At 48.3% G+C, this 24,628-nt stretch overlaps 1 protein-coding gene across 8 annotated transcripts in view; it reads right to left on the bottom strand.

Moving 5' to 3' along the window:
• FGFR1 (fibroblast growth factor receptor 1) overlaps window positions 1-21,056 on the bottom strand; it is a 47,067-nt gene extending 26,011 nt beyond the window's left edge. For 4 of the 8 annotated variants that reach the window (XM_090258173.1, XM_090258176.1, XM_090258177.1 and 1 more), the window contains exon 1: window positions 12,035-12,206. In XM_090258173.1, the coding sequence (XP_090114299.1) occupies window positions 12,035-12,125 (91 nt within the window). In that variant the 5' untranslated portion in view covers window positions 12,126-12,206. Of the gene's footprint in view, window positions 1-12,034; window positions 12,214-20,460; window positions 20,536-20,778 lie in introns of those variants that run through there. The other 4 variants (XM_090258174.1, XM_090258175.1, XM_090258179.1 and 1 more) reach the window with 3 other exon arrangements.
• Window positions 21,057-24,628: the final 3,572 nt, after the last annotated feature.

Genomic DNA, 24,628 nt, shown 5'->3' with positions numbered 1-24,628 from the left:
GCTTGTTTGGGGAAGGAAACACCACTAGAGCTGGGCAGGAAAAAGCTGCTGCTCCCTAAACTTGCTGATGAATTATTAGAGGCCCCAGCTGTTTCAGAATTTGCCTTTTGGCCTCCCAAAACCAAAACGGGTGCTTGACTGCACAATTCCCCAGGGCTCTCAGCACCCCAAGGTGCTTGCCATCCCCCCTCCCCGCCTAACCCCATTAGTGCAATGGAGGGTCTGGTCACAGAGCTCTGTGTGAGGAGGGTCATTGCCCACCGCAGTGGGGAAAGGAATGGGCTCTGCATAAAGTTAATGTTTCTGTCCGATGTTAAAGCGACGCTCCTTATTTTTTACATTATAAGAATAAAGGCAATAAACATCCATTTAAAATGAAATGGTATAGAATGGTGGTTGCCAGGGGCCGGGGAAGGGGAGAGTGGGGAATTAGTGTACAGAGGTTTCGCTGGGAAGTAAACAAGTTATGAAGGTGGAGGACAGCGATGATTGCACAACAATGTGATGTGCTCATGCCACAGAACTGCACACGTGAAAAAATGATTGCCCTGGCGGTGTGGCTCGGTTGGTTGGAGCATCGTCCCATAACCAAAGGGCTGTGGGTTTGATTACCGGTCAGGACATATGTCAGAATGCTGGTTCGATCCCCCTCTAAGCGTGTACAGGAGGCAACTAATCTATGTTTCTCTCTCTCCCTTCCTTTCTCTCTAAAAGCAATGAAAAAATGTCTTCAAGTGAAGATTTTAAAAAAATTTTTAATAGTGAAAACAGTCAAATTAATGTTATACTCATATACATTTTATCACAATACAAATGGTAAGGTAGTGGACAGCGTGTGTTTTTATAAAGGTTCTTACTTGGTAAAATAAGCTGTCAATCCTGTATAGGTTCCTAAACATTGACTGGCCCATAAAATCTAAAACTCTGGGATCATGGGTCTGTTCTGCAGATTTGCAGGGTAGCAAGGACCTAGAGGATCCACTGACGTACTATGCATGAGTCCTCTCTCTCCTCTTCACACCATGAAGGTTGAGCATTTAGCACTGTGTTTTAAGAAGTTAAAAGAACATGGTTTAGGGATCTTTCTACCTGAGATGGTATGGGTGTGTGGTAGACAGCAGGTAGAAGAAGCAGGACCAAAGGCTTGGGGGAGAGAGTCAGGGACAGTGTCTCCACTGCGGGCTCCTTCGCTCAGACAACCAGGGAGATCTTGAATAATTAGGGCCTTGAGAGAGAGCTACCTACTCTGAGCAACGTCAGCATTCCAGATGTCCTAAGGGATGAGAATGAGAGCCTAGCTTGAAATCCTAGTAAAAACCACTTAGTCCCAGACTCTGCTTGAGCCACAGGTGGGTATAACTGGCTGGGTGCAGCAGAAAGGGCATCTGAGTAGAAACAACTCAGATGACTGGCCCTAGCACTCACCGTGTGACCCGGGACAAGTCACCTCCCCACTCAGGCCTCAGTTTCCTCAACTGTGAAATGGGAAGGTTGACTGACTTGACAAGCTCCAGTTCTAACCAACATTCTAAGTTCCAACTGGGCCTTTGGAGTTGAGCGTAACTCACTGCTATCCCCTTCTTCCCCCAACTAGCACAAAGCTCCCTCTGGTGTGAAGGGACAAGAGGGGATTCTGTTTTGGTCACAGAGCTCCAGACATTAGCAACCTTCAATAAATGTTTCTCCTCATCTCTTCTCTCTGGTCTGTTCTCACCAGGAGAGGCCTCAGAACAGAGGATATGGAGTTGCTGAAAGGCTGTGACTGGCGTACACCGGGAACACAGTTATTCTATAAAGATTTATTTCACCAAGAACTGGCAAGGTAAGTAAATTTTTAAAATGGATTGGGAGCCTGAGGGTAGTGAAGGACAGACATAAAATAAAGGCACTTCCAATGTACCCTTCAGGCAGTAATACAGTCGTGATTGCCCAAATACCATGGATATAAGTTTTGAATGCCGAAGGGAGAACTTCATTCAGTAGTTAGTTAGGAACCTGACTCTTCTAAGGCTCAAAAGCTAATTCCTAAAACCTAAGGAAAATAAACCTTAATTCTGAATGTAAACTCTGAAGTTTGACAATAAATGAGCAGAGATTTCTGAATGCAATCAGACTCTTTCTAATTGGCTGGAGAGTTGATCAGCATTCCACGGGTGACGAGAATTGACTTAAAGCCCCAGCAAAGCAGAAAGGAGCATTCTAGAAGAGGGTCTCCTACCTTCCAAGGAAAGCTTTAGAACACCTTCCCTCTCCCTGTCCTCCCTCCCTCCGCAATACCCTCAGGCAAACTGACTCAGCCCTCGTCCACCTTTCCCACTTCTCTCCCTGTTTTTGTCTTTCTCTTCAGAGACTCTCAGGCAGTACACTTTCCTCTCCTCTCAACCCTCCCAGCACAGGAGTTCAGAGCTGAAACTATAGACATCAGATAGACCTGCGTCTGAACTCTAGCTTCACCATTTATTTGCTGTTGAACCTCGGCAAGCTTTCGTTTGAGCGACCTCTCTGAGTTAGTTTCCTAAACTGTCAAATGGAAATAACACCTACATTACAGACTGTGTGTGTGGGGGGGGGGGGGGGGGGGGAGAATTAATTGATATGAGAGATTCTCAAAGTGTGGTCCGTGGGTGGGCAGTACATGCATCTTCTGGGAACTTGTAAGAATCACCAAGCTCAGGGTCCAGAGCTCTGGGAGGGACCCCGGCAGTGGGTTTTAACAAGCCAGCCTGCCGACAGCTTGGTGATATTCATGCAGTGAACACTAAGAACCACTGCAGTAGATGATATGAGCTCCATATGTGGTAGCAGTAACTAGTTCTCACCTATTTTCCTTACCTTACTGTTGAAAAATATTATATTCCGATCGTCTTCTTTTTAAAACTAGTAAGTTTAGGTACCTTTCAAAAAATAAAATGAATGATCACTTAGCCACGTGTTCAAGCATGCATTCATTTATTCAAAAAAATTAAACCTCTGCCTTCACGGCTTATGTGTACACATGTACACACACACACACACACACACACACACACACCATCAAAGCCCACAAATGGTGGTCAGTTTGTCCTTTCGCTTTAGGGAAGAGGCCCTCTCCTGTGTCTCCAGATGTTCTCATAACTTGGCTTTATGTCCTTATTTGATGTAGTCATTGGATGACACTACTTAAGTGAGTCACTTATTGTATTTGCGTATGTCTTGTAAGAATGACGCTGGCCGGGACTGAGGGTAGTGGTAGGAATGGCATTTGTTCTGGGCCTCCCATTCAAGAGGGTTCTTCAAGACTCTTGATGTTTTGCCCCTTCCCCCAAAGTTACTGAAGGAACTGGAGAGACATTTACCAAACAACTTTCAATAAATCTGTGCTTTATTCCTAGGACAAACTTCAGATAGTATTCTACAAATTATTATGTATTTCTTAAATCCTGTAATTATCTGTGACTAGCCCAACTACATTGTAATATAATTTTTTAAAACATTAATTTGTTAAAAGGAAACAGTAAGAAAAACAAAATTTCAGGACGCTGCCCTGCCTTTTGCATTTCTTCCTGTTTTCAAAATATATGTACTGGTACCCTCAAAACAGTGCTAATGGTGCTGCCTCTCTCAGCTCCATCCATCAAACGCTGTGGGGCCACCGCCATTTGGGAAAGCAATCAAGGTGGTTTATGTGTCCCGGCAATCCCACTACATTCTAGAATAAGTGTGACCTCCCAAGAAAACTCAGGTATACCATCTGACATGTGGAGACCTCTGATCCTAGACGTTCTCCATGTAGGAGGTCTTGGCCAAACAGTGGAAAAGGCAGCCTCAATGGGGTTTTTGTTCTATTGATCATTCTAGGCTAGAGAACCACTTCATTAGGATAGCTCACAACCTAGGACTGATGCATCACTTTGAAGTGAAGAGCAGAATGCCGCACAAGAAATGGTGCAAGGCAAGTATGTCCAGCAGCGCTTACACCAATCACACACTCGTACATACCACCCCAGAAAGGAAGTGAGGTAAAGGGGACTGATCTAGCAATGCTTAAATTGAAACGTTAGGATGCCTATTTTGTGGGGAAACTCAGTTTAATGTAGGGACACAGTATAATGAACTGGGAAAACCCCCACTGAAATCGGACCTACCTCGGTCTGAATCCCAGTTCCACTTTCTCACCAACTATATTACCTTAACCAAGTTACTCAACTCCTTGAACTTCAGTTTCTTCTTCTAATTACAGAAATAAAAAACCTATGGCCATGGGACTGGTGTAAAGATATAAAAAGGTAAAGCATGTAGAGCGCAAAGATGCAATAATAGTATTTGTTAATTATATTGTAAAAGACCTTTACTGATATAACCTTTCCAGGGCATTTTAGCACTGTGTAATCAATAGTTTCTGAGTGTAAGTATCCTTGGACACATTGACAAATTTTTTAAAAGGATTTTATTTATTTATTCTTAGAGAGAGGGGAAGGGAGGGGGAAATAGAGGGAGAGAAAGATCAGTGTGTGGTTGCCTCCTGCACACCCCGAACTGGGGACCTGGCCTGCAACCCAGGCATGTGCCCTGACTGGGTATCAAACCAGTGACTCTTTGGTTCACAGGCCACAGCTCAATCAATCCACTGAGCCACAACAGCCAGGGCTCGTGAACAAATTTTATTGGTAGAAGTCTGTTCACTTAAGTACAAGCTACTGAAAATAACCTTAACACCCAGCAATAGAGGACTGGGTAAATAAATAAACTTGCACACCTATATAATGAAATACTCTGTGGTTATTAAGCATGATGAAAAAATTTTCTCTGCAATAAATACATGCTTAGGTTACAAATAAGTATATACCATATAAATCCCATTTTTGAAAAGTTACATTTGTAGAAATACAAAAAATAGTCTAAAGGAATATTCATAGCAGTGATTATTTTGGGATGATGGGAAAATGAGGTTTTCTTTTTCTCTTTTACAAATATTTTCTAAATTTTCTCTGATGAACCTAGATTACATGTCAAACTGTCCATGTTTTAAAAGAGCAATAAAAATATTCTTTCTGATTGCACAGAACTTTGCTCTAGTGACGGAAACAGCCAAATATTAAAAACTACATATAATGTAAGGCAGGGTGAAGAAAGGTGCTAGATTGAAAAGTTAAACAGAAAGGGGGAAAAAGAAATGATTAATTTGGAGACAAAGGAAGACTTTGAGAGGGAGATGGCCCTAAGCTATGCCTTAACTTAAACCCAAGCTAAACTTTAATCTAAGAGTGAGAATTAAAAAAAAAAAAAAAAATTGAAAGGATAAAAGGATAAGGATGGTCATTTCCAGCTAAGGGACCAGGATAAACAATGGTTGGATAGGAATGTATATGTTGTATTCAAAAAGGGGAGAGGAGGAGTTTGGTTTGGCCAGATGGGGGATGGGGGTGGGGTGGTGGGGGGCGTGGAGAGAATGAATGGCAACAACCTAACACGGAGGGAGGAGCAACAGTGAATGAATGGTGAAAGGGCCATTAGGGGCTAGGTTTCCATCCCGGAGACCGAGGAAAGGCTAAGCTCTAAATTCAACTTTCTTTGTTGATTAGATATTGAAACTTCAGTGTTTGCTGGTTTTTAACCTCTTTCCTTGTCCAGGCTCATAACCATTGAAGTCCACTCGGCTGAACTCCTTGACCCTCTCACCCACTTGACGCTCAATGCGCCTACACATCCAGGGCCTGGGAAACACAGTCGCATTCACTCAAATGGCAGGGCCTGCTGCCCCAACATTCACCTCCTTTTACACAACCCATCCCAGGAGGCACGGCCATGCCACAACATACGGGACGAGGACGGAGCACTGGGTTTCAAACTCCATTGGAGTCTATCTTTCTCCGTGCCTGGATCTCACTGGAGAGAGACCCCTCACCCCAGCATTGCCCAGTTCGTAGGGCTGTGGGCACCTCACTTAGCCAGGGGAAAGGTAAGAGTCATCATGAACCAAGACACAGGAGAGGGAACTCTGAGGGCAGGAGCATAATGTCTTCGTGCCACCTGGTGGCACCACTAAAAGGCAACAAACCTATAAACCCACTTTGGGGGGCTTCAGGCAACTGCCACCCTACTTGGTGTCACCAGCTGGAAGTCAGAGCAACACCCCCTGGCCTCCAGCATCTCCTAAGAGGACAGTTTGGGATTTACTCCAGGCCCTTAGGAGCCCAGGTAGAGCAGGGAACTTTCAGCTCAATCACCGGGGGCCTGGCGTGGGAGGTAGGTAGGGCAGAGAGAAGAGTGTTTGCAGTATGTCTCCAGAATGAATAGGGAGGCCTGAGCAGCTGGACTGGGGAGACCAGGAGCGCCAGAGCAGCTGGTCTTTCCCCAGTCAGCAGGGAAACAGTTGTCTCATTTCCAGCCTTTGGGGAAGGAAGGAAGAGGCAAAGGTGGTGTCTACAGGGTGAGCTGGAGCCCCCAGTGGCCCCAGAGGAATGAGACACTGTAAAAACAGGGCGCAGCTGCTGGTCAGGCTCTCTGACCCTGGACCTTGCCCTCCCAGGATAATGACTCCCCAGGACTCACTTCTCCCACGACCATCCATCAGCGCCCCAGACACAAGCCATCACTCACTGCTTCTGCCGGACCAGGAGCCAGTACCCCGGCTGAGCCCTGCTAACCCACCTCCCTGCCGGGGCCATACCAAAAAAATGACACTCTAGCTCCAGTTCCTGCCACCCCAGACTCCAGGTAGTCACAGAAACCGGGTGACAGAATCCTGGCCTGATTCTTTGTTTTGGCTCCCTCCCCTCCCCCACCCCCCGGCAAGGGCTCTGGACAGCCATTTGTTCCTCCCTGAGAAATTCCTCCTCCCTGACTTCGGGGAGCTGGCTGGCAAAGCCAGAGTGGAAAATCAGTGGAGCTAATGGTGTAGCAATGCAGAAGCCAGAGCCAAGAACACAGCTCTGGAGTGGCTTTGCTGCACTTGCCTGGCCTGGTCAAGCACTCCTCCCTCACATTCTCTCACAAGCGGAGCGCTGGCCTCCCTACCCCCACCCTGCTCAGCTCAGCAAGACACTTGCAAACACACCCTTTCAAAGGCACTCCAGCCACCTCTCTCTGGGGAGGAGGATGTGGGACAGAGCAGGTCCACTGGGGAAATCTGGTAGCTCAGCACCCGGCACATTTCTCCAGTCCTGAATCCACCGTCCTTGTTCTCCAGTGGGTCACCCAGCATCACCTTTTGCTCCATGTAATTCCACTCGCTTTCTGGCAGAGGGTGGAGAAACTCCCTTTAAACCTCCAGGGTGAATCAGAAGTAAATAGGTTCTTTTCACAAGAAATTCTGCTGGAGTGGAGCGCGGTGGGGCAGAGGAACGGTCCTGCATGTGTCTGTCCCAGGGCAGCACTGGACACTGGTCCTCGGGCCACACCAAGGGGCTGCACCCAGCGGGGTGACCACCTGTCTGAGGCTGGTAGTGGGGTATCCTCTGGCAGCTATTTGAGGGTCCCCCTGCAGACAGGCTGAAATGCGTATCTCTTTGGACCACAGGCAGCTGTGGGACCCCTGGGGAGGGGGTTGCCTGCGGTGGCCGGGGCCCTATAACTTGAGGCTGGGGCCACGTCTCTGGCACCACTTGCAGCCTCTCCCCCACGGGCGCAGGTTTCTGTGGAACACAAAGACAAAGCCTTGCTTTGTGGCGCACGGCATCCAGGGGGCTTGCAGCCAGAAATGGAAACTGCGGCTTTTCCATTAAGTGTAACCTCGCCCCCTTCAACCGGCCACCAGACTCCTTCAAATCTGGAGAGGTGGGAGGAGCTGTAAAACCCCTGCCCATTAAATTGCTTATTAGTTGCAGATTTCCAAGCATGTAGACAAGTATTTCGAGACTGCAAGTCTCATACTGTCCCTTCAACCACAGGGTCTGGGGTATTTAACCATATTATGCTAAAAAGGGGGCAGGACCCCCACTCCCAGTTGTGAGAAGTGGCCTTGAAAGGGTTTACTTTGCTTTTCTCCAGGTCTTACTCTTAAACAGAGAAAAATACACAGACACAGCCCTCCTCAAGCTCAAAATGTCTTTCAAGTTGGTGCTTCTCTTTTAAAGGGGCACACCATCCATGACCCAGCTTCAGTCTCCGCACACAGCGCCCCCTCCCTTAAAGCCTGATCTGAAACAAGCTGAGCCTCTTTAAGTTCCTAAACTAGAGAAGGGAAAGGAGAAGGAGGGAGGGAGGCTGGTTTTCCTGAAACCCTTATTAAAGCAACTTTCCAAAGACAGCCAGAAACTCCAGGCCCTCCCCACTCCCTCAGGAGCATTTTCAGACTGGGGGAGGGGTCCCCACCACACCCGCGCACAGCACACACACTCACACCCACAGCAAAACCTTTCGAAAGGGGAAAAGCTCTCAGTGTGAACAAGGTTTTGGGTAGTTGGCTTTAAACTTCTGAACATACTTTATGCACAGATTACAGTCTTTTCTGTGGACAACAAACAGCAGCATTATTATTAAACAATCAGCAGGGCCCAAACTACATAACCATACTTTACGTTTATTTGTGAGATACCATATTGTTTACAAAGCATGGAGATAAAGATTGTCCCTGTGACTTCACAGCAGTTCTCTGGAGACCAGCAGTATGTGTTCTATCACAAAGCGCCAGAGGAACAAGTTATGTTAAAAGGGCTGCACCAAGAGAGGGATGTACGCAGCCAAAAGGGAACTGTTCTCCAGGCCCACCCATGAAACGAGCCCCTCACCATGTGCTGCCTCTTGTGGGGTCTCAGGAAATGATACCACAACTGCTACTTAGTGCTCATTGACTGTATACCAGGCACTGTTCTAGGAGCTTTGTATACAGTCTCATTTGATATCCACGACGACGTTAGGGGCAGATGTTCATTATCAATACATTATAGAGCCAACAGTCAGGAAGCAGTAGAGCCGAAGTCAAAATCATGGCAGTTCAGAGAAAACTTATGCCTACACAAAGACTCGTACACAAGCATTTACAGGAGTTTTAGTAATAATAGCCAACATTGTTAACAACATAAAAGGCCATCAACAGGTGAATGAACAGACATTCACCATATAATGCCATTATATGAAATTCCAGAATTGACACAGCTAATCCGTAGTGACAGAAAGTGGATCAGTGGTTGCCTGGGGTCAGGGCTGCAAAGGGGCTTGAGGGAAGTTTGGGGGAGGGGCAGTGAAAATGCTCCATATCTTGATGAGGCTGGCAATTAACATTTATCAAAATACACTGAACTATACAGTTAAAATTGGTCTGTTTTACAGAATGTAAATTATACCTCAATTAAGCTGATTTGAAAAAATGGCCAACTGACTTCAGTCTTCACTGCTGCACAGCCTCCAAATATCCCTCCACCTCTCCTATTCCCTCCTTCCTGTTCAGGGAGCCTGTACTTTGTCCTCATCAGGACCTTCGGCACCCTGGCTCCATCCTCCGTCACAGCCTCGGCTTCCTTTCCCTGTTTGGACCCACAGCCAGCAGCTTCAATACACCCACCAGCACCACCACCACCGCTGCCACCGCCGCCGCCGCCACTGCCACCACCCCTAAAATTCCAATGCTGGTACCCTCAGACATCTCTCTCTTGCTTATAAGTGCCCATACAATTCCATTTTTCTACCCTCCATTTTTGGGCTACAAAAGAATTTCTCAGAGAAAGGCTATTTTTTTTTGCTTTTCAGTACTTTAGGGTCCGTCATAAAACCGGATTCTCCAACCTCACCCAGGCCCTCCTTGCTTCTGGACTCTTATCCCATCTACACTGTGGCTGATGCAAGTCTCTGCCCCTCACAAACTCCCATCCTAACTTACTCCCTTACACTCATCTCATCTTATGTGTGTCTCTAGTCACCGGAAGCTGACATCCAACCTGCTTTCACCAACCCACAGATTCTATTTCTATAGTGTCTCTACTATTCTTTCCTTCCTTTACAATCTCAGGGCTCCCACCCTACTGTATACCCTCACTTCCCTTAGCTAGACATTAAAAACAAACATCTCTCTTTCTGGAGACATTAGTGGTAGCAGCTACTAACATTTTACACATCAGTGCTTTGTCTGGATTAGCTTACTTAATCCTTTATTGTTTTTCCCATTTTAAAGATGAGCAAACTAGCCCTGGTTGGCATGGCTCAGTTGCTTGGGCACTGTCCCTGCAAAGAAAAAGGTTGGTGTTTTGATTCCCAGTCTGGGCACATGCCTGGGTTGCAGGCCTTGTCCTGGCTGGGGGTATGCCATGAGGCAACCAATCGATGTTTCTCTCCCTCTCTTTCTCCTGCCTTTCCCCTCTCTCTAAAAATAAATAAATAAATAAATATGTAAATATTTTTAAAAAGATGATCAAACTAAGGCTTAGTGTCTTTAAGTAATTTGTCAAAGCAAGTAATGCAGCTATTAAGTGGTGGAGCAGAATTCAAACAGGTCCATCTTCTTTCTCCCATCCAGCCAAATTTGGCTAACAATAATTTTCTAAAAGCTGGATCACATCGCTACCTGCTCAAAACTTTTGAAGACTCCCTGTATCCACCCATTTAAGTATAGTTTCCTTAGTAGGGCATTAAGGCCTTCCATGTGCTCATTACTCAATCCAATTTTCTGGGCATTACTTCCCACAACTATCTCCCTGCTCACCAGATATATCGCTCTCTATACATCTTATACATCCTGCCTCAGTACCTTTGCTCATGCTATTCCACCTGGAATGCCCTTCAGTTCCCCCTTCCAAACCCCTCCGGACCCATCTCAGATGCTCCCTGCTTGCCTTGTCCTCTCCATGCCCACACCATTGTGTTGTAACTCCACTGTGTGGTTTAAACATGGTCTAACGTGTATTTAGATACCTCTGTACTGGTCTCCCCCCACCAGACGGTGAACTCTCAGTGGGCAGAGATGGTCTCATCCTGCTTTGGGTCTCTGGTATGTTCTAGCTCAGGTCTTGCCTTTAGTTCTGTTACTGAATGCAACATTAATCTGCCTGCTCCAGTCAGAGCATGTTCTTACAAGTGTCACACACCCTTCCTTCCTCCTTCCCCATCACTGCACACAAGTGGACAAATATTCTCATTCATCATTTATCATTCAAATAGGTTCCAACAGCTGAGAATGACGGCCCTTCAAATGCAACCACATGTCATGTACACACCTGAGCCTTTCACCCACTGCCTGCCAGCCTCCTCTATTTATGCAATCAGCCACTGAATCACAAGCCACATACCCTTTTGCAGCAGAAAAGCCCAAATATTAGTTCTTAAAGTCCCTCGAAAGCCACTTAGGTATGCTGTACCTGTAATCTCCATCATGTATTTTTACAACTCCAGCAAATCCCATAAGCAGTAGGGCAGGTCCTTCCTGTCACTAAGATAATAAGCTCTCTGCATTCCCAATAAGCTGTAGATTTCTCTCGGCTCCCATGACCCATTATGCTCCCTGGTTCTTGATCTCTTCCAAATCTCACCAGCAGCACATACCCAAAGCAAACCACTCAGCAGACCTCCAAAGAGGGCCTGTGAGATGTGGTCAAGGAAGGAAGAGTGGCAAGCACGCAGCCGTGACTGCCAACCTCCACAGAAGATGTATCTATGGGACAATTTTAGAAGCCAGAAGTCTTTATTAAGTCCACACATCTTTCAACATCTCTTGATGTAAGTCCTAACCCAAATTCATTGGTCATGCCCTCCACCGCCCTCTGCACTACCCAACCCCATTTCATTACTCATCTATGTTAGGTAGCTGGCTCTTGAGTCCCAATCAAAACTTTTTTTTTTTTTTCAGAATAGAAAAGCATAAACCGACCCATAGCATGTCACCTCTGGCAAATGGATGTCACCGGCCTTCATGTCCTAGCCTCTCATGAAGCTGGTTATGTTTATAGTCAGGCCCTAACCAGCCCAGGTATCCTGGGACTCTCTCCTACAGGAAAAGAATCCTTTGCTCCACCTGGGGTGGAGCCTTCCCAGTCAACCATGTCACCTCCAAACACATCACCTCCCTCCCAGCCCACCCCGTTTCTGAGGTCCAGAAGTCCAGGCTGACCCTCAGCCCCTGCCTTACCTTGTTCAGGCGAGGTCGGGGCTGGCCTGGCAGTGCAGAGTGTGGCTGTGACCAGCACAGCCCAGAAGAGGAGGCACTTCCAGCTCCACATCCCAGTTCTGCAGTTAGAAGTTGGTGACAAGGCTCCACACCTCCATGGAGACTCTGCCTTGAGCTTGATCCTCCTTTTCAAGCTTACTCTGCAGAAATGAAAAAAACCAAAAACTTAGGAGGATCTGCATGGAGGAGGGGGGTGGGGAAGGGCAAGGAGAAAAAGAAGGTAAAGCAGTCACACAGTCACCCTGGCCAGAAGGGTGCTTAAAGCAATAACTTACTCCTTCAAGCACAGTGAAGAGAACTGTGGTCCCGCCCCACTGTTGAATTCAAGGTTATAGGCCTCACTTTAGACAAAGGAGTTCTTCAATTCAGTTCTACAACTATTTATTGAGTGTGGACTGTGTACGAGCCTTGTTGGGATAACTATCATGAAGTTCTCCAAGGCATAAGCGCCACGATCAGATCATTTGTACTAGGAAAGAAAATGGCTTTATAGAAGTCCCAGATGGTTCTACCACTTCATGGGCAACAGCTTCACCGAGTATGGTGGGACGGCAGGAGCCTTCGGTGTGCTAAAGACTAGTCTAAGTCTTCACTCTGCCCTAGCTGGGTAGCTCAGTTGGTTAGAGTGTTGTCCTGATACGCCAAGGTTGCGAGTTCGATCCCCGGTCAGGGCACATACAAGAAGCAACCAATGAATGCATAAATAAGTGGAACAACAAACTGGTGATTCTTTCTCTCCCCTTCTCTCTGTCTCTAAAATCAATCAATAAAAATAAAAATAAAAAGACTTCACTACCTCCAGGGTAAAACCAAACAGTTTGTTGTGGGGTAAAGAGAGATGAAGAATCAAGGACCAAACCAAGGACTAGGAAATGAGATGCTGACCCTCTCTGGACCTATGCAACCAGGAAGCTTAAAAAACTGATCTCCAGGGTCCCCTCTTTTTATGCATTACAGGGCTCTCTGGTTCTATCAGCTTCCCTCAGGGAGAGAACACAACTCTCACCAACCCCTTAAAAAGAGCCTTAGAGTGTTGAACAATGAGGTGGGTCCAGTTCTCTCTCCCATGCTGAAAGGTGACAGCTGACATTTGACAGAAATGAATCCAGAAGTGAGGGGGTGGGGAGGTTGTGCTCACGAGTCAATGGGCTCTTGCTAGGGCTGATTCAAAGATGGCTCCTTGTCAGCCCAGGTTCAAAGCACAGACTACGGCCCTTTTCCCTCCTCAGGTAGTCTGGAGGGGTAAAATATAAGACCCGCCCCCCCCCCCAGGGTCTTAAGGAACAAGGGATTGTTGCTGCTAAACATTTACCAAGCAATAAGACTTCCTGGGCACTGTTTGGGCTACATGGGGGCGACCATCTCCATCATCCAGGTGGCTTTTGTCCTAAATACTCCAGGGAACCATTCAAGTTATTCAGAGAATCCACTTGCTCAGAATATGCCCTAATGTGGTGCCCTAGCCCTGCCTCCTCTGAGCCAGACAGGGCCCCTGTGAGTGAGTCAGTCTCCGCTGGCAGAAACCCCCTGGATTCCTGGTTTCGTTCACATGTGCTTGCCAGCGGGAGTACGGATACACTACTATCAGCTCTCTCCTGAGGCTTTCCTAAAATTTAAAAATGATTTCAAATCAAAGGAGAAGTAAACATTTTCCTTTTATTTTTCTAAATTTAGGAAAGGGACTAGAAGAGAGAGACCAGAACAAACATTTACTGAATACCCACTACATACCAAGCACGTACTAGGTAAAACCCATGAGTATAACACTTCATTTCTTCCTCACTATAAACTTATGAGGGGTGGAAACTATTATGCCCCTTTGTGCCACAGGGGCACTGAGATTCAAAGAGGTTAAGTATTTTGCCCCAGGGCGTGCAGCTGGTAAGCAACAGCACTGAAACTTTTCTTCATCACTCAGGTTTTTGGATGCTGGAGAACAAGGTAGGAGGAAGGAAATGAAGGGTTGATCAAACCTGGCTCTAACTGATGCAAACTTATTTTCTCCAAAGGGTATCCCTGTGCCACAGAGAAACCAAGCAGATAAGGACAGATTCAAGGTAACTCTGGGAATGGGAGAGCCTCGATTCTTTATTCCATTGGTTGAAAGACCCTTGGAAGCAGCTCACAGATGTGCCATCGAGGACATAGGATGGGGCATGATCCCTGGCCTCAGACAGAAGTGATACTTGCCATAGGACATCCCTAAACCACATTCCATATCTCATTACGTCCCAAAGATACACCAAACTAATGCAGGCCTATCACCCAAAAAGGTACACTCAACTAAGAACCTAAGTCCCACAGGAGCCATGAGAGTAATGAATGAATTTTTAGTATCCAGAGGGAAAGGGTAGGACTACCTTGAGATGACTGGCTTGTTTTCAAATGTAGCAGACAGGCAGCTTTCATCACCACTTGACCACTCTGTCCCCTGAAAAGCCTGCCCACTTCCTCACAGGTGTGGGCTGGCTCCAGACTGTTCTCTTTTCAAACTAATCTTGCAGTTTCCCTGCAAAAGTCTCTTATTCTGCTTCCCCGCCTGGCCTCGAGTCCCACATCTGTTAAACAAAGGATAATAAGAAGACCCAGGCCCTGGCTGGTGTGGTTCAGTGGATTGAGCTCTGGCCTGCGAACTAAAGGGTCACTGTTCAATGATCAGTCAGGACACATGCCTGGGTTGCAGGCCAGGTCCCCAGTTGTGGGCATGTGAGAGGCAACCACACATTGATGTTTGTCTCCCTCTCTTTCTCCCTCCCTTCTCCTCTCTCTAAAAATAAATAAATAAAATCTTTAAGAAAAAAGGAGAAGAAGAAGACCCAGCCTCTGTCTGGCACCAACTCCTGGAATGAGAAGGTAAGAGGGCACACACCCCATTGCAGAAAACACAGTGACGCAAACCACTAGGCCACACACTGCCCGGGACCCCAGGGCTTGCCACCTCCTTTACCTCACCTTCTTCTCATTCAACTAATTAATGAGTTCTTAAAATCCTTTGGAAACAGTCCGTCCTTCACTGTTGGACAGATGTGACCTGTAGCCTCACAGGTGTACACAGCAGCTTCCTCTGAGACCCTGCAGCTAGTTCCACCATCAGTATCTCCCATGTCAGGTCTCCTGGGACTGGCTGCCAACTCTGGGTGCAGAGGTCCTCACTAGGGAATGGGGTGGGGGACACAAACATACACCTCCATTCTGCCACTTGATGAGGGGCTAAAATATTTGTCTTGCACATATCATAGGCGGTTATGAGGATCAAGTGGACAGCCTGAATGAAAGTACCTGCTCTCTCCTAAGTACTAATTCAATGTAAGATGGGATAATGGCTGGTGAGAAAGCAGGGGCTAGAATAGATGACCTTGCATTTCTCTTGAATTGTAAGAATAAAGATTTTATGACTATCAGATATCCCTGTCCAAAAATGATGTAAGGAAACTAGCTTATGAGTTCAGGGCCAAGTCTTTTTCTTTCGGTTTTCTGGAAAAAGTAACAAATTAAGTCTTGCCCTTCCATTTATGACCCTGCCACCCTAAGAGAGACACTGAACCTTTCTGAGCCTCGGTTCCCCACTTGTTGGAGGGTGCTAAAATATCTGACTTGCCTACATCACAGGTTATGAGGATCAAATGCGTATCTGCTTTCTTCTAAGATCCTAATCAAACGTAAGGGATTATAAACACTGTGCTTTGGGCCACTCCTTGATAGCACTCTCAGGATATTTTGGTAATTCACAGCAGGAGGACACAAATTTTCTACCTTTACAATGGTACCTGTCACTATCCACCCTCAAGCCCCATACACTAGACATAGCTGTCCTATATGATGGCCATTAGCCACTTGTGGCTATTAATTGAAATGTGGCTAGTGTGAACTGGGATGTACTAGAAATGAAAAGAACATAGATTTTGAAAAGTTGATGTAAAAAAAGTAAAGTATCGCAATAATTTTTATATTGATTACATGTTCAGATGTATTTTGGATATATTGGGCTAAATTAAATATAGTCAGAATCTAAAAAAACAAATCAATTAACAAAAATTAATTCTGCCCTGACAGGTATGGCTCAGTTGGTTGGGCACTGTCTCACAAGAGAACAGTTGCAGGTTTGGTCCCTAGTCTGGGTCATGTACCAAAGGCAACCAATTGATATTTTGCTCTCACATCAATGTTTCTCTCCCTCTCTTTCTCCCTCCCTTCCCCTCTCTCTGAACTAACTAAATAAATGAATAAATCTGCCTATTTCTTTTTACTTAATTTCTAATGTGGTTACTAGAAAAATCTACGATTATATGTGGACATGTGGCTTATGTTTTACTTCTATGGGGCAGCCTATTACTAGGCAACCTCTATACTCTGTGCAAGTGTTTCTTTGCCTTTTTCTCTATCTTCAACGGGCCAAGCTTTCATATTTTCTGAGCTCCACCTCAAAAAGCCACACGTCTTTTCTGGGCGTCTAGCTGAGGCTCTCATCCCTCTGAATTTACAAAACACCATGGGATCACAAGCTCCTTAACAGCAGGGTCTGTACCTAACTAGCTTTTGTTAATATTCTTAGCACCTAACACGTAGACACAGCAGATGCTGACACATTTATTAACTGGATGAATAAGTGAATGAAAAAAAAGAAAGGCTGATTGAAAAGAAATTGATATAGATACTTCTGTCGAAAAGAGGTTGAGAATGCCAGAGAAAAGCAATAGTCAAGTACTCCTTGTTAGCCAGCCAAGCTCTATTTCAAAATATAACAACTGGGACATTTTCTAAACCTTTCAATTCCTCAGAATTGAGGAAGTAACACCACAACATTAATTCTTTTGGATGAGAGTAAGGCTTCTTAACAGAAATGGTCGCTTTTCCCAAAAGTGAGCACTCTTTGCTCACTGTTGAGAGTGGCAGAGCAAGTACTTACTAAATATCTGAAAAAAGTCATGCAACTCAGCGTGAAGAATTTTAGTTGGGCCAAGGAAAACACTAATTTTGAAATGTCAAGTCTCTGTACAAAATAGCCAAATGTCCTTGGGAGTGAGGTATATAAAAAGTTAGTGAAAAAATAATAAGTGACACTCTAACTGCTCCACTATAATCTAGGAAACCTTGCTATTGAAGACAGGATGGTCTAGCGGACCACCACTGTATTCCTGGAGTTGTTCACCGAGGTGAGAGCTATTTACTTGGGGACCAAACATAGTTCCTTTAATTACAAGGGGGGAATGGTGGTAAGGAGAGGATTTCTGTTTAAGGTAAATGCAACCTTTGGGGGAAAGCAAATATCCTAACCTGAGTCTCGTGTTTAATCCCCTTTGGAAGCACAAGAATCTTCTCTAAAGCTCTACATCCCTGGTGCATTCAGACCTTTTACAAAGCTCTTGGGAAAACAAATGCAAGACAAATTTCCCAAGAGGAAATTAAACTCAAGTGATGTGAAGCCTCTTCAGAACAAGATGTATGAATCAATTCTCTCCACCGCCCTCTCCTCCAGCAGCAACAGGCTCCAACTTTCCTAGGAAGCTTTTAACTAACAGCCATTTTGATGAAAGAGATTAAAAAAACGGAGGCAAGGAGAAAGCATTCAGAGAAGCTGGCTGCTAAAACCCCAAGCTCACAGGAGCAAATCGCCTATTTTAGGAGTCTTGTTTCAGGTCAACACCCAAAACAAACAAAAAGCATACAACTCAAAGCAGAAACCCATGGATTTTCCTTGGTCTCCATGGCTGGAGTCAGCCTACTCAATGCTGAACTCAATCTTCCTGCCCTCTGGAGTTCTCCAGGAAGAAAGCCAGCCCAGGCCCATGGGGTCTGGAGGTACTCACTCTAATCCTCTCCCCCAGGAGGGGTGGGAAAACAGCAACTGCCAGGCTCCTTCTCTCTTTCTGTTGCCTTTTGCTTTCCTTACTATTCTAAGGGCGCCTAACGGAACTTTCTAACATCCTCCATGGCGTAAGGCCAAGATAAAGAAGCACTGGGGACTGTCTACTTGGGAACCAAAGGAAGTAGTGCCCACTCTGGCCCAAATCCCATCTGTGAAAATGCCTCCAGGATGGGCATTTCTACAAGCATGATAAAGGCAGGCAGTGAAAGCACACAGGATCAAGTGGCAATCCACTCTGATGGCCCTCATTAAAAAGCTGACATTCAGTGATGACTGAGAGTAAATGCAACAGATATGTCAAGGAGCTGGTCACTGATGCAGCATACAACCACCCCAGCTGGAGCCAGGCCCCTGCAGCCTCCTGGTCCCCAAACACCCCTTGCTCTTCTGGGGTCAGAGGCAGCCCTGGAGCTTTTTCCAACCAAGTGGGGGGAAATATGTAAACAAGTCATTAGGCAAGCAGGCCACCAGGACAGAGGTCATCAGTGGCTCTGCCTCTCGCCCTCAGTCACTGAAAGGAAGGGAGATGACCCAGGCTTGGGGGTAATTAGCCAGAGGGAGGCAGGTCCCACGGGGCCCTGCTTACACAGCTTTTCAGTAAGCCTCAGAGAGAAAACGGGCAGCCTGGGCCAACGGGGGAAAATGGCCATTTTCTGCTAAACAGTCGTAAGGCTAAGGTTCTACAATTTAGATGGTATTCCAAAAAAAGCGCTAGTCCGGAGGTGCAAAGGGCAGGGCACATCTGCGGAGGAAACAGTCACCTTAATTACCATGTCTAGAGAAAGTGCGATTTCATTACAGCCTCCAAAACTACCGCCCAAAGGAGAAACCAGAGAAGTGTTTTCAATTTGAAAGAGACTGGAGAGGAGAGGGTGAGAGAGACCAACTCTCCCGCAACTTTGGACCACAAGGTGCTCTCCTACCTCAAAGGACATTACGAAAAAACCCTTAACAATCTCCGCTTTCAAAACTGTAGCCGTTATTTAAACGGTAAAGCGTCCCACTTCAGTTTCCGGGGGCCGCAGCCCAAACAAGTCTTTAAAAACTCAGAGGGAGCACCTCTGGCAGCAACAACCCCCACCCGCACCCCCGCCCCACGCCACCCCACCCCACGCCCCCGGCCTCTGCGCTCTGCTCCGGGCTTGCTCCCAGGAGCTTGGAAAAGGCGTGACGCCACCGCGGGGAGGCGGGAGACCAGACAGCGGGCTGCCCAGCGGACAGGGTCAGAGTCTCCCGTTGCCCCAGCTGTAACTGAAGGGACAAGAAGCAATACTTTAGTACCAGAAACTTCCGTCCTCACAGCCAGGTCAGGGTCAGACCCCCAGCAGATGAGTTGTTCGCAAGTGCCACCCATAAAACCTTGGTCCATCTTCTGCGGTGCCTCTTTCCCACACAATCCAGAAAGCACCACCACCATCAGATCCTAAATAACTTGGGATCCATGTTAACTTTTTTTCCTCCTCAAATTCCAACGCCTCATCTCAAGTCTTAAGACATTTTAAAGAGGGAGATGGAAAGGACAAGTTGAAGAATTCCAGTTTTAATTTGGGGCTTGGGAGAAGGGAGGAAGAGTGATGTTAATAACGTGGTTGCGGGTGTGCCCCTGTGGGGTGAAGCAGAACCAGATGCGACTGCCACATCTGGAAAATGGGGGGAAATGTACTGAGGGAGGAAGACACCGCAGAACACTTTAAATGGACTAATAGCTTCTGGGCCCAGAAAGGAGAAGCAGGCTTCACCCACCCACTCTCCCAAAGGTGTCTGGCTGGCTGCCTGCACAGGCTGTGTGTTACATGAACTCCATGGACAACGTCAATAGGTTCCTCCGCACAGGAGGGTTCTACCGGCCCCTCTTCTCCCAACCCCACAGCCTCTGGGAGGAGCGGGGGAAGCAGAGGAGTCTGGGCCTGAGGAGCAACATGCACCGCTGCCGAGTGAACCGCACCGGACAAAACCCTCATCCCTTCCCCCACCTCCCAGAACCAGATTGGAACACAACGTTCCCCTCCCCCAGCCCCCAGCACGGAGCTTAACCACCCGCGGGGCGCCCTCCCCTTCCCCAAACTTCTGACCCTTTCGGAGGGAGATGGACTAAGTGGAAGATAAGCCCCTCTGGAAAAGGTAATTCCATTCTCGCTCCGCTGAAGCAGATTCAGCCATTTGGTGACGACATAGGAGTTAAAACCTCTTCGGAGAGAAGCGAACTTAACCCCCACCACATCATTCCTTTTTCATGCGCCCACCCACCCCCAGCGCCCACCCGAAAGTTTTCCGAGGTGATAAAGGACTTAGAAACACCCCGGATTTTCAGTGTTTCATCCACAGCTACCTGCTGCACTGGGCTGAGTCCCCACGAGTGGACTAAAAAGAGACGGCGTGTAACGCCGCGCGCGCGCGCACACACACACACACACACACACACACACACACACACACACAACCTTGCTTCCCACTCCCGCCCTCCCCAGTCCAGGGACGTCGAGGGCCGCCGCCTTAGCCGGCCGACCCTTGCAGGACTCACCGCGGAGCCGCTGCCGCCGCCTCGCCAGATCCCCAGCGCGAGTTGGCGGAAAAGTTGGGCGGCAGGAAGAGCGGCGGGACGAGCGCGGGCAGGGGGCGCAGAGGGCTACGCGAGCGGAGAGGGAACCGAGGGGAGACAAAAGCGGGGCGCAGAGCGCTGGGGAGCGAGTCGGGAGGTGAAGGAGGCGGGTAAGCCGCGGACGGAGGCGCCTAACCCGACCAGCTGTGGCCGGCAAAGCGCGCAGCCAGGGGGCTCCAGCGCCAGGGGCCGCTCGGGATGCCAAGCCCGCCCCGGATCCGGGGGCGCCGCGACTCTTACCTCACTCGGCGCTGCGGTTCCGCCTCTGGAGAGTCCGCCGTGGCTTGTGCGGGCGGGCGGGCGCCCCCGTCCCCGGCCCGCCGCCCCCGGGCTCCTAGCGGGGCTGCGAGAGCCCCGCGGCCAGCGCTCGACTCCCGGTGGCGCTTCGCGCCCGGCGCCTCCAGTCCGGGCGGGAACAATGGAGCCGAAGCTGGTGCCCCGGAGGAGGGGCAGGGGGAGGGCTCCGTCCGCCGCCTGGGGTCTCCAGACCCTGTGGCCCCCCTCTCCAGCCCCGCGGCTCCTCACGCTTCTTGCAGCCCTGACTCCATCTCCTTGAGGGGGCCCCGGCGCCGTGGCGTGCCCGACTGCAGTACTCGTACTGTGCGCCCTGTGGGGCGCCCCTCGGACCAGAGAAAAGTCCTCAGTCTCTGCTGCTTTCCAGCTGCGGCGCGCGCTCACGGCCGGGGAAGGCGAGGTCGCCGCAATGCGCTAAGCAGAGTCTCGGTCCAGTCCGGACGTCGCCGCCCAGCTCCCGGCACAGCCTGGGCTCCTCCGCGCGCTGCGGCTGCACCACAGTTCGGGCTCCTGCTTGCCGCCACCGGCTGCCGAGGCCGCGGTACCAATGCCCGCAGGAGCGCTCCGAGCGCTGTGCGCCGGCGGGGCGCGAGGCTCGCTCTCTCACTCCCACCCCACTCTAGTCCCACCTCCTCCTCCTCCCCCTGCAGCTGCCTGCTGGGCTTTGTAGTTCTGGAGGCTCGGCCCTGGAGGAGGGGGGAGCGGGCAGGTCTGCCCGGCGCTCTGCTGCTCCTGTCCAGCAGTCTGGACTGCATCTGAGTACGTCCGTGCCCCTCCACCCCAGCGTCGCCTATGAGGGCACCCGAATTTCAGGCGGTGGACACATTAGCAGTTTGGGGGGCGAGCTGAGAAAACGCTGTCACCCTGAGGTCGTCCAGGGCACGATGGACTTTGGAGTCTGACTGTGTGCTTGGGGGTTATAATTTTCTTGCTCTGCATCTCAGTTTTCTCATCTGTAAAAGGGGCGATTATAGTATTTTCCATGTAGAGTTGAGGACTAAATGAGGGCCTGTTAGTAAATGCAAAGTTTTTATTCATGAGAAGGCTGACCCCCTCCTCAACCCCCACCTCTAATCTCATTTTTCCCTGCCTGATAGGTTAGGTTTTGGGTCCCTGGGAAACTGGGTCCTGTAAATTCTGCAGTGTCGTTCTCCGTCTCCAGAAGTCACCAGTCTATGGTTAATGTTTCAGAAGCAAAGAGTGAGCGGGGGAAATTAAGGGTTGGTGTTGGTTTGGAAATTAATAAGAGCCCACCCAGAACACACTCCAGTACTCTATGGAACCCAAGCGAAAGTGGCTAAACGTCCTTTGCCCTGGATCCTTCCATAGAGTGGTGTAATCTACTGGTTCCCCAATCCAAATGGACATGAGTGCTCTGGGGAACTTGTGAAAAATGCAAGTTCTTGGACCCACTCAGACCTGAGGAAGTAGGCTGTCCCAGGAAGGAGCAAAGAGTCTGTATTTTCCTACAGCTCCCATGGTGCCAGAGTGGGGAATACTGGTAGGGTGAGAAGTATGTCACAATAGGTATGAAAGATACCTCCATTCTGGTCCCCTACTTATGAACTCTTTGATTTTGTTCAAGTCATGCATCTGAAAAAGACCAACTTGTTTACATGTTATCCCCAGTTGGTTGGGACTCCCTCACAAGGTTGTCACAAGAGTCAGATTAAATACAATAACAGCTGTCACTGCACAAAAAATGTCCTGCAAATACAAGTCACTATGTAGGTATTGCGGAGCCTGCTCCCTCATCCCCACTCCGCCCAAACTCATAAGTTTGTGGAATCTCAAATACTGAACAAGATAACTCTCTTCTCCCTAAATTGAAGGAGAGTCACTAAGTTGTTTCTGTATTCGACCAGCAGGTGAAAGAATAGTGACTAACAGGGTCATTCACATAGTAGGAGTTCAACAAATGTTTGTTGACTGACCAAAGAGTAAATATTCAGTAAATATTTATTGAATGCGTGAATAAATTTAAAACTAAATAAAAGGCAGGAACTCACACATTTGTGGAATAAATGAACTTCAGCCACTGTTTCCAGGGTATTCCCCTTATAAGCCTCTCTCTGAGCCCTTCAACCGTTCAACTCCTGATCAGGCCCGTATACATCCTCCCATGTAAGCTCCCCATACATTAGGCCTCCTTCATTTTAAATAATGCTCATCCCAGGCCTGTCAGAGGCCAAACTCATGCCCCTTTCCCTTGGAGAACTGTCAGTCCCTGGAACCCCTACTGACCTTCTGGTATGCCTCACTGATTTGCTACTGAACATAACTTCGCTAGTTGCTTTTTTTACTCTTTCTCTTTAACTAGCTCCTAAACTGTATCAGGCCTAGCTCAGAACTACTCAGAAAGTGTTTCATATATAGTTGTTGTTGATGAATCAGAGGAGAAAATACAATTTGAGGGAATATAATGGAAAAGACAAGCCATGGACAATAAAGCATTTAATGTTAATAATTAACTCCTATTTCCCACTTTATTTGCTAGAAGAGAATATAGCACTCTTCCTCTCTGATTCTTTTAAATCCAGCTTTTTTTTTTTTCTTTTGATTTGGAATCATTTAGGAGTATCTTGAACCCAAAAAAAGAGGCTGAAGAAGGTACCCTTGATTTCAACGAAAAGAGAATGATCTAAATGTTTGTCTGGTGTTAAGGGGCCTAGACCTGGTGCTGAACAAATTTCTCTGTAGATTTAGCAAGAAACTGAAATGAAAGCAAGTGGCCAACTTGATAGCTACCCCATATGCGCACCCCCACCTCCCTCCGCCGCACTCAGTACTCAGGGAAGCAGCCAAAGACTGGGGAATGGAGAAGGTGAGAAACCCAGAGAAGGCATGGGCTCTCCACAGACCACCGACAAGGCTCCTGAATAATTGAGAGCTGCCTGCTTTTGTCCTTCCAGCCTCACTTACCTTCTGTGCTGCTCCTCCCCCTCCTCTGCCTGAAATGCGGACCCTCCACTTCGGCCTTGGCCAGGGCCAGTGGAGGGAGAGCATCCCCAAGGCAGTCCTGACCAGCTCCAGGCCGAGGGGGTCAGACAATCGTTCTGCCTGCCTCCGTCCTGCTCTGAGGCCTCCTGGCACCTTGCCTCCCCACACAGAAATGTAATCTTCCCTCTGAGATAACAAAGAGCTGGGAGGGTCAGGGAGGATTTGTAGGCCCCTTGCCCTGCCAGCTAGATGTCTGAGGGGGAGACAAAAGCCCTCACGCTGGAGGACCTGATAACCAGTTGAGGGCCTGTTGCCTCCTGGATCTGTGGGAGGAGGGGACCGGTGCTGAATGAAACGGAGGGAAACAGAGCTCTCCCCAAAGCCCGATCAGCTCTCTTTGTTTGGGAACACTGCAGAAAGCCCCTTCTCTCTGCCTCCAGGTTCTTGTGCCCTCGGGTTCTTCCTCTCTGCTAGTTCTCCCTGTTCCATTTCAGTGAAGCCATTTCACTGCCCAGCTGTTCCCACCCCCTACACTGGGCTGGTACCGCAGAGGTAACACCTCCCTGTTACAGAAGAACGAGGGGGAGGCAAGCAATACCTACACAGGGTGAGGCCCAGCCACTAGTTGCCCCAGATGGCTTTGGGAGACCCTCAGACTGGTGGGAACCAGCAGCAGAGCTCAGCTACCCGGAGAGCTGGTTTCAGGAAGGGACTCAGGAGGTGGGAGCTGGGTTTTTCCCTACGAACTGGATGTTCACAGGCCCCTGGGAGCAGGTGGGCGGCCAAGCCTTTTGCCCCAGGCCCCTGGAGTTAGGGAGCAGCAGTCAGTTACCATCTGGCTGCCATTTGGTGACCC

The sequence above is a fragment of the Furipterus horrens genome, unplaced genomic scaffold, assembly GCF_987537825.1.
Source record: "Furipterus horrens unplaced genomic scaffold, mFurHor1.1.pri manual_scaffold_12, whole genome shotgun sequence".
NCBI lineage: Eukaryota > Metazoa > Chordata > Mammalia > Chiroptera > Furipteridae > Furipterus > Furipterus horrens.
Note: the sequence above shows the minus strand (reverse complement) of the source record. Positions and strands in the feature narration are given on the sequence as shown.